Source organism: Otolemur garnettii, unplaced genomic scaffold (genome assembly GCF_000181295.1).
Source record: "Otolemur garnettii isolate 467f Iridium unplaced genomic scaffold, OtoGar3 scaffold00089, whole genome shotgun sequence".
NCBI classification, from domain to species: domain Eukaryota; kingdom Metazoa; phylum Chordata; class Mammalia; order Primates; family Galagidae; genus Otolemur; species Otolemur garnettii.
In genome coordinates this window covers 4,081,023-4,091,602 of record NW_003852484.1, presented here as the reverse complement: position 1 = coordinate 4,091,602, position 10,580 = coordinate 4,081,023, and the positions used below count along the sequence as shown (strand labels likewise).

At 38.1% G+C, this 10,580-nt stretch overlaps 1 protein-coding gene across 1 annotated transcript in view; it reads right to left on the bottom strand.

The window, feature by feature from the left end:
- Positions 1-1,685: 1,685 nt before the first annotated feature.
- IQCB1 (IQ motif containing B1) overlaps positions 1,686-10,580 on the bottom strand; it is a 48,884-nt gene continuing 39,989 nt past the window's right edge. Inside the window, 2 exon segments of the mRNA XM_012808405.2 lie at positions 1,686-2,255; positions 3,683-3,839. Of these exon segments, the coding sequence (XP_012663859.1) occupies positions 2,026-2,255; positions 3,683-3,839 (387 nt within the window). The 3' untranslated portion in view covers positions 1,686-2,025.

Genomic DNA, 10,580 nt, shown 5'->3' with positions numbered 1-10,580 from the left:
GCTCACTGTAATCTCAAATTCTTAGGCTCTAGTGATTCTCTTGCCTCAGCCTCCCAAGTAGCTGGGACTACAGGCGCCCGCCACAATGCCTATTTTTTTGTTGCAGTTATTTTAGCTGGCCCAGGCTGGGTTCGAAGCCTCCATCCTTGGTGTATGTGGCTAACACTGTAACCACTGTGCTACGGGCGCCAAGCCAGAGTTTATAGTTTTTTTATCTTGTGCACTATAGGCTTCAAATTCCTTTCTTTTTTAGTTGCTATTACCTTGTGCTTAGGGTGAGATCTAAGATCTGTGTTCTTGACCCCACCCTGTACTTTCAACCATCTCTGTATACTTTTGACATAGGTCTCCCTCCACGCACTTTTCCCTATCCCAACGGCAAACTGCTATTGTTTATTACTTGATGCTAAGATTGTTGTTGTGACAGTGGCATTTTGTTGTACTGATCCACTTTAAATCTTAAGCCAACTCTCTTCTGTTTGTGCTTAGGGGTGGTACTTCTAGGATTCCTATTCCTGTACCTTATGGCAACCAAACTGCCTTTTATTTGTTTGGTCTTGGATAGGATTTTTCTTCCCAGCATTAGCAGAGCTTTTCTTTGTATTGACACAGGATTTGGGGGCCCCAAATGATTTTCTGTCCCTCCCCCAGAGATGAAGGTATTATGTTTCTATTCCTCCCTCAGCAATACTGGATCTCTGCTTGTGTCCAAGGCTAGTGTTTCCTATGCTTCCCTCATTCCTTCCTTATATACAATGGACATGCTAACTCACACTTGGCCTTTAAAAATTTGTTAAAATATTAGTTGATTTCTCCCCGCTAAGCCTATGTTCTACTATAGGTGAAATACTTCATTTCACAGTTACTAATGTTCATTACCACAGTTAATGTGGTTAGCTTAAGGCCTCAGCTACTTGAGGGCTTAAAAAAAAATTACTTTCGTAGATTATCTGGCATTTTGTTGTAGAAGGAACACTCTCGTGTAGCTTCCTACATTGTAAGTGAAACCAGAACTATCATCTGCTTATCCTTACATATGAATTTTATACATTTCTTTTCCATTTTTGACTAGGATTTTACTAAAATTAACCACAGAAGACTGAACAACATTTTACTACTTGGTCTTTCCATCCAGAAATACTGGTTATTTCCACTCATTTATACCCTCCAGGTTCCTTATGATATGGATTCATGATTTGTTAAGTGATACTAACTTAAATTTCATATTGCTAAAGACACAAATGAGGTGGCGTCTAGTATTAAAACATAATTAAATATAGAAAAATCAGAAACTACTAAGGTTGGAACTAAATAATCATCTAAGTACCTAGGATAGTAATGAAAATCAAACATATTTAGCTTTAAGACTCCTAGAAGAAAAGATCAAAAGGGAAATAGTAAGTTATATAGTTTTCATAGTTTAATAGAAAGAGTACAATTTTATCTGGAGAGATTTTTCTTGCATTGACTCATAGTTAGATTTCTGTGTAGTTCCTTTTAGAAATAACAAAATAGAAAATGAATTCAACCATTGTTTTACACAAAATAGTGAAATGTCCTTCAATTGACTATCTTTCCTCACCTTAACAAAACAAGACACCTCCTATACTACTACATATTAATTGGAAAACAGGAATTCTAGATAATAAATGTGGAAAGTTTAAGTAATTCTGGCAAGTCTTTCTAATCAATTATTGAAAATATTTATTTAGACAAAACCTTTAGTTGGAAACAGTAGAAATGAAAGAAATATCACATCTTGTACAAACAGAATGCCATGCTGAGTTTAGCTCCATAATAAAAGCCACATAAATCTATGTGTGTGGCCAGAGACGGGGTTGTGGAGAAAAGAAAAAGAGAATTCAGAGAGAGGCAGAAGATAACTCTGTTTACGACAAATCTTATTTGGAAAGGAATGTCCAGAAAATCATAAGTTTGGATAGTGGTAGTCTATCAGCATGCCAGAGGTAGAACCAATACAATCTCCTGAAATAAAAGATTCCTGTTAGCTCTCAGGGTAACTTTCTAAGGTGGTTTCGTTCCACCAATGAATAAAGTTCCTAATTCTACACTAAGCTCATCCTTTGGAACATCAATCTCATCTCCTGGTTCTTCCCCAAGCTTCTTCCACCAAGGTGCCTGTATATGCTTCAGGGTGGTGTGATGGGCCTCCTTGGCCTTGGCTGCCACAGGCCTGGATCTACTTAGGAAGAGCTCAGGTTCTTTCCCTTCTGCCTCCTTCAGACTTGGTGCCTCTGTAGTAAACAGAAAATAAATAGGTGAGTAGAAAGAAGAGTCCTGTGCCAAGCAAATAGGAACTTAGAAACTGCAGAGCTAGAATGCTGCTATAATAGGCAGGGACAGGAATCCAACTCCGAATCTATTATCACTGCTAACTGTATAGTATACATTACCATATGGTATACAGTTGCAGGTGTGGCTTCTAGCAATTCTCCCACACCCTGGTCACTTCTGTGCTTAAAAAAAAAAATGAAAAGAAGATGTAGATTTTTGTCAGACAGTTTATTTAAAGAATAGGGACCTAAAAAAATACTAGTAGAATCTCATCCTTTGGCTCAGTTTCAGCCACTTATCTAATTCAAAAACATAATATTCACAAGTAATGGACATTAAATAGAGAACTCTGCACAACTGCCAAGATGTGGAAGCAACCCAAGTGCCCATCAACTCATGAATGGATTAACAAACTGTGGTGTATGTATACCATGGAGTACTATTCAGTCACAAGAAAAGATGAAGACTACATTTTTTGTGTTTACCTAGATGGAGTTCAAACATATTCTTCTTAGCAAAGTATCACAAGAATGGGGAAAAAAGTATCCAATATACTCAATATTAATACATAAACAATACATGCCCACATGAAATAAATGAATACATGAAAGAAACCAATACATAAACAACTACATGCCCACATGAAAGAAAAACACAAGTTAGCCTGGTGGGGGGTGGGGAGTGGCAAAGGAGGTAAAGGGGAGGGGAGAGGAGAGAGGGTGAATGACAGGATCTCACTTGATATACACAATGTGAGGGTGTCCTGCATGCCCCTGGGTGAAGGGCTCAACTAATCTTGAACTTTACCTTAGAAACAAAAACAATGTAACCTAAACATCCGTGCCTTCATATCAATCTGAAATAAAAAATTAATTAACTAATTAATTAAAAAAAATAGAGCGAACTCTGGCCCTTTCTGTCCACATACACTAAAGGAAATCCCAGAGGCTGATGAAACACTGTATGTGGCTTCCTGGATGAAATCTCTCATTAAATGAACCAGTAGTTGTAAGGCACAGATAAATTAATTTTTGTGAAAGCTCTTCATTACAAATTATATAGTTCTCTATAAGGGAATGGCACTTTAACTATTATCATCATCCATTTCTAAAATACAACCAAATATTTTTCAGATTACATAACAGAAACTAGATAGAAGGGTTCAGTATCTTTGAAGTTAATAACTTTGAGCTGGGTGAAGCAAGCAAGGAGATTATAAAATCTGTATCATCTGAAAGCACTGTATGCTGATATGCTAGAAATTTCTTGTGAATAGGAGATGAGCTAAAAATACCCCTAAATAGTGTTTTCTTTCTGAAGATTTTAGATGTCAAAGATCTTGGATAGGCTGTGTCTTTTAGGAAACTATAAAGGAATGAGCACATACTCATTAGTTGTTCGATATTGGTGCTGATCTGAGCCATCAAAGCCTCTCTGTGCTGTTGGGCTCTCTCTTCTAGGGCCCTGCCCATGAAGTAGTGTTGCAGTCGTTCCTGAGCGTGGGCATGGAGCTCCCTGCTGGCCACATCTGACAACTGAGAGCCCTGGACACAGGACAGAAAAATGTGTTATAGGAAGGACATAAGTATGTTTTACCCAACCACTTAGCAAAGGTTCCAGAATGCTTAGCTGTCTCTCATTTTATCTATTAAATCTTATATCTGATATCTCTACCTTGTACTTTTTTTGAGACAGAGTCTCACTATGTCACCTGTAGTAGACTGCTCACAGCAACCTCTCACACTTGGGCTTAAATGATTCTCTTGCCTCAGCCTCCCAAGTAGCTGAGACTACGGGTGCCTGTCACAAAGCTTGACTATTTTTTTTTGTTGTAGTTGTCATTGTAATTCAGCTGTCCTGAGCCAGGTTCAAACCTACCAGCCTTGGTGTATGTGGCTAGCACTATAACCACTGTGCTATGGGTGCCGAGCCTCCACCTTGTACTCTTGGGCAAATATTAAATAGTCTTTAAAAAACAGCATTAGATAAAAACACAGGTAGGTTAGTTTCTTTCTAGTATGTTCCCATACCTCACTTTCTCAGACAGTATGGTGTTATAGGAGGAGAGATAAGATTGAGAGATCACAGTGAAAATTATAAGTGGTTTGGTAAAGACCCTGGTTTGGAAGAGGTGTAACAACCCCAAACCCTTTGTTCTTGACCCCATCGGGAAAACTATCTTTTTATCCCATCCCCACTCTCAAACTTCTCTAAGCTATAATGTTATAACTGCTTCTGGCTTCATAAAACACAGGACAGAATCTTCCAAAGGACCATATTCTTTTGCCTAGTTGTTAGCTTAATGACTAGGCAAAAGTACTTAAGTGATTAATTGACTAGGCAACAGTACTTAAGTGATTAATTTGGACAAGGGTGAAATAATCTTAACATTAAAGCTGATAAAGATTCCTACAGCACAGCCTTCTCAGATATTCCAGTTCTTGGAACTGTTCTGCTTGTTCCAACTAATACTGTACAATTCAGCCATATAATCTTAAATAGTTGCACTAGAGTATGGCTAAAGCAGCACTTTTTAAAAATATAGGAGTATATATCAGAATTACATATAGTGTGTTAAAAAAAGAGATACAAAACATAAACATAGAGCTAAAGGTATAAAACTCTTAGGATACAACATAGAGGAAGCATCATACATTGGTTTGGGAAATGATTTCTTAGATATGACAGCAGAAACAAAAGAAGTAAAATGAAAAGTAGACAAAATAGACTTCACCAAAATTAAAGACTTTTGTGCACCAAAAGGACACTATCAACAAAGTAAAAAGGCAGCCCACAGAATGGCATAAAATACTTGCAAATCATCTATTTGATAAGGGATTCATATCCAGAATGTTAGAACTCCGGAAACTCAGTAACAAAAACACCAGATTAAAAAACAGAAGACCTGAATAGACATTTCTGCACAAAATTGCTCAAAATCACCAATTAGGGAAATGCAAGTTCAAAAGACAAAGAGATACCACTTTATATCCATTAGCTACTATCAACAAACTCCAGAAAATAACAAATATTGATGAATATGTGGATAAACTAGAAAACTGTGTACTATTTTGGTGGAAATGTAAAATGATACAGCTGCTATGGAAAACAGTATAGCAGTTCCTCAAAGAATTGACAATGAGAATTACTATATGGATCTATCAATTCATGGGCAGTGCCTATGGCTTAGTGGGTAGGGCGCCAGTTCCATATACTGAGGGTGGTGGGTTTGAACCTGGCCCCAGCCAAACAGCAACAAAAAAATAGCTGGTTGTTCTGGTAGGCACCTATAGTCCCAGCTACTCAGGAGGCTGAGGCAAGAGAATTGCTTAAGGGAAAAGGATATTTACACGATTATTAAATATCACCCCACAGATACCTATTCATTACAAATTGTGACAAAAAGATGTACTTTGTAATGCAGAAATTTGGTGGACACTGTCATAACCAAGTGATCAAACTTTGCCTCCTCGTTAACAGAATAGATGATTTTTTTTTGCCTTTTGTTGTAATGTACTGAGAAGACCACAACCTTACCTATGCTCTTGCCTGAATGTTTATCTTGACTCTACCATGAGAAAACAGTAAGATAAATACAGATTATGGGAAACTTGAAATAAGCTTTTCAAAACATCAATCAAAGGGAAAACAAAAGGTAGGGGAATGCCTGTAGATTAAAGAAGACTATAAAGATTTATAAAAACCAAAGTTACCATCCTTGATTGGGTACTGGGTCAAAAATAAAGGCAAAATCAAAATTAAAAAGGCACATGTTGGGGCCAATTGGAGACAACTGAGTATTGGATGGTATATTCAATGAAATTATTGTGTGTTAAATTTCTTGGGTATATAATGATATTATAATTATGTAGCAGAATGTACTTATTCTTAAGAGATCCTGGAGTTTGAAGGAGATGCTTACTGAAAGAATGAAATGTCCTGAGAGAGAAAGGGAATGTGGCAAAATGTTAACAAATGGGTAAATCAAGTTAAAGGATAAATGAATGTTAATTTTACTATTATATTTGTTTAACTATTCTGTAGATTTGAAGCTTTTCAAAATGAAGGTCGAGGGCACAAGGTTTAGCACTCTACCAAGGGTGACAAAAAAAAAAAAAAATCTAGCAATTCGATTTTTGGGCATATTCCAGAAGAATAAGTAGGGATGCAGACAGATATTTATATAGCCATGTTTATAGTAGCACTAGTAATAATAGCTAAAAGGTAGAAGAAATGTCCCTCTAAAGATGAATGGATAAACAAAATATAGCATATACATAACAATGCAATACCATTCAGCCTTTAAAAAATAAAGTTCTGGGGCGGCTCTTGTGGCTCAGTGGGTAGGGTGCTGGCCCCATATACCGAGGGTGGTGGGTTCAAACCTGACACCGGCCAGCTAAAATAGCAGTGACAACTGCAACAAAAAATAGCTGGGCGTTGTGGTGGGCACCAGTATTCCCAGCTACCCAGGAGGCTGAGGCTAGAGAATCGCCTAAGGCCAAGAGTTAGAGGTTGCTGTGAGCTGTGATGCCATGGCATGCTACCGAGGGCAACAAAGTGAGACTCTGTCTCAAAAAAATACATAAATAAATAAAATTCTGACACACGCTAAAACATGAACCTTGAAGACATTAAAACAAATTGAAATAAATCTGAGTATGATTCCACTCATACAACATAAGCAAAATAGTCAAATTCAGAGATGGAAAGTAGAATAGTGGCTGCCAGGAGCTGGGTGGAGGAGGAAATTGGGAGTTAATGTATAATGCATACAGAGTTTCATTTCTATAAGATGAAAAAAGTTCTGAAGATGGATGGATGGATGGTGGTAATCATTGTGCAACAATATGAATGTACTTAATGCCATTGTATATTTAAACATGGTTAAAATGTAAAAATTTTTAATTTTGTAGAAATGTAAAAATTTTACATTTTGAAGAAAATAAATACATGAGAACACACAAAACTTAATGAATTAGAATTTCTTGAGCTGTGTGTTGCTTAAATTTGTTATTAAATTCGTAAATGTTTAAAACTGCTAAAAGCTCCTCTCTACAGAGCTTAGGTCCAATTATCTATTTGTTGAAGATGAGGCATGCTTTTGTCTTTCTTCATTCTATCTCTATTTCCAGCTGTGCTTCTGCCTATCTCTCCAATTCAGAGAGGGGAGAGTTGCTAACGTGACTGATCAGAACCTAAGAGATTCATTTTATTAGGGCCAGGCTGATTGTTTTAAAAATCCCGGGACCATTAGAGGAGTCAAGATGGCTGAATAGAACACAGCTTTCACCAGAGGCTCCTATACAGAGGGAGAGATGTTGGACTAAAGTGGACTCAGAGAAGCTGAGGGTAAGGAGTTGAGCACAGAGAGAAGAAAGTAAGATGCACATCATCCCCACTGAGACAAGAGGTGAGGCCAAGAAAGAGGAAGAAAGACAACAAAGATTAGGTACCCAGCAACTAGTCTGAATGCACCCATTCCCAAGAGGATGGGAGACACCTCCTCCAAATGTGATGTCAGCAGCAGGAACAAAGGATCTCTCACCTCACACCACAGGAGAGAGCTGCTAAATCCTGGGTCCTCCTATACCTCTGAGCTTAGATCCCATACCATCTCACATGAAATTAAGCAAATATTCCCCCCCAACCCCCGAAATCTTAAGCACATACCTCACCCTCCCCCCAATCCTGGTTGCCTGACAGACTGCCTCCTGCAGAGACTGAAGTATTTGGCTTGTTTGCTGAGAAGGCAGGGAAGGGTACTGTGTGGGTCACTGAGCTACAGTGTGGAAACAGTGGCTCCACAGTTTTAATTTTGGCAGGGAGAGGTGTGAACTTTCCTGTCTCCCTTTCCCACTAGAAAAGACCCTTCTCCAGCCCACTGGGAACTCTCAGACAGACTGCCTACCCTCTGAACTCTTTTGTGTGGGTGTTCCTCATGCTGCCTGATTAAATCTGACTGGACTCATGGCCAGAGCTGTCCACCTGGCAACCCTCTGAACTTGTTTGGGTAGGTGTTGCTTGTGCTGCTTGAGCAAGTTTGACTGGAACTTTCAATTAGAGTTGTCCGCCAGGTGACCCTTCAAAATTGAGTGGTGGTGGTGGTGCAGCAGTGAGGGGCAGATTCAGCAGGTATGTCTGTGGATTCCCCTCCTCCAGCTATCACCAGTGGGGAGCAGAGCTGCAGGTGTATCTTTGCTCAGCTGAGATTCCAGAAAAATACTGTGACTTCTTAGGATGGGTAGAGGGTAGACTGACATCAATTCAGAGTCTGGCTGAGCTATCTCACCAAGCCAGTTCTCAGAATCTCTGGCTGGTCTTTGGGACCTTTGTGAGGCTGTAGGGGAAAAGCAATTATCACAAGCCCCAACTCATTGGGGAAGGGGTGGTTAGCTCTAGTTCCTGAGGCCTCCGGATCCAGTCTTACCCAGCTAGTTTTAATTGCCAAATAGGTTAGTACAGTGTTTCCTAAGGGTCCCCAATTAGATTATCTCTCAACAATTACTCAGGGACAAGTTATCATTTCAACTAAAAAAGTATAATCAATTTATTTTTTTAAAAGCTGAAAATACAAGGACAAACAAGCAGAAGAACTCTAGCAACATGAAAAATCAGAGCAGATCAACTCCCTCTAGAGATTACAAAGGAGAGACGACAGAAAACTGTATTGCTGAAATGACAGAAATAGAATTCAGAAAGTAGTTCAAAAGTTGTCTCAAGAAATTGATGAAAAGTCAAAGTCACCATAGATATGGACATAATAAGGAAAGATATAGCAGAGCTTAAGGAATTGAAAAAGGCATTTGAGGAGCTTTGAAACACAGTGGACACTTGTGGTAATAGAATTGAACAGGGAGAAAAAAGAATTTCAGAAACTGAAGACAAGTCTTTTGAATTATCTCAAGCATTCAAAGAGACAGAAAAAAAGAGAACAAAAATGGAATATTTCCTAAGAGAGTTATGGGATCATCTCAAAAGATCAAACATCTGAATTATAGGAATTCCTGAAGGAGAAGGGGATGATCCTAAAGGCATAAATCTCTATTCCAAGATATTATGGTAGAGAATTTCCCAAGAATTGCAAGAGATACAGAAATTCAGATAGGAGATAGTTTGACAACCCCAACACAACTCAAACAAAGCATCTACCAGACAAATCGTAATTAACTTTGCTGAAGTTAATATGAAGGAGAAAATTCTGCAAGAAGCCAGGTTGAAAGAAAAGTCTTACTTACAAAGGGAAAGCATCAGGTTGATCATGGATCTTTCAGCCAGAACTTTTCAAGTCAGAAGAGGATGATCATCAACCTTTAACCCTCTTAAACAAAATAATTTTCTGCCCATGATCCTGTATCCTGCTAAACTGAGTTTCATTTGTGATAGAGACATCAAATATTTTACTAACATCCAAATGTTAAGGAAATTTGCCATAACTAGCTCTACAGTAAGTAATCAGACCTATTTTTCACAATGACCAGCACAATGGCCCACATCCAAAGTAAAATCACCCAGAAATAAAAGAACAAAGCTTAGCTTTCACAATGGTGAAAGAGATAAAAATAATCTCTGGACCTCTGAAAAACAAGATGACCCAAAACTTCACCATATCTATTATTTCTCTTAAAAAATGTGAAAGGCTTGAATTCTCCTTGAAAGAGGCATAGGCTGGCTGACTAGATACAAAAGCTCAGGCCAGGTATCTGTTGTCTCCAAGAAACACACCTAACCACCTAACCTCAAAGGATAAAATAAGACTCAAGGTGAAGGGATGGAAAACAGTATGCTAAGCAAATGGAAATCAAAAAAAGTAAGGGTTGCAATCTTATTTGTAGATACAAGTGGATTTCAACCAATAAAAAGAAGGAAAGACAAGGATGGACACTACCTCCTTGCCAAGGGACACATACAACATAAAGAGATTTCAATAATTAACATTTACACATCCTACCTGAATGCTCCTCAACTTGTAAAACAAACCCTAACTAATCTGAACAATATGATATCTTCCTGCACTATAATAGTTGGAGATTTTTAACACCCTTTTGGCAGTACTGCACAGATCCTCCAAGCAGAAACTAAATAACGAAATAATGAACTTAAACATGACTGTAGAATGAATGGACCTAAAAGACATACAGAATATTTCATCTTAACAAAACAGAATACACATTCTTCTCATGAGCCCATGAATCATCCTCCAAAGTTGATCATATCTTAGGTCACAAGTCTAACCTCAAAAAATTCAAAAGAATAAAAATTATTCCTTGTATCTTCTTGGACTA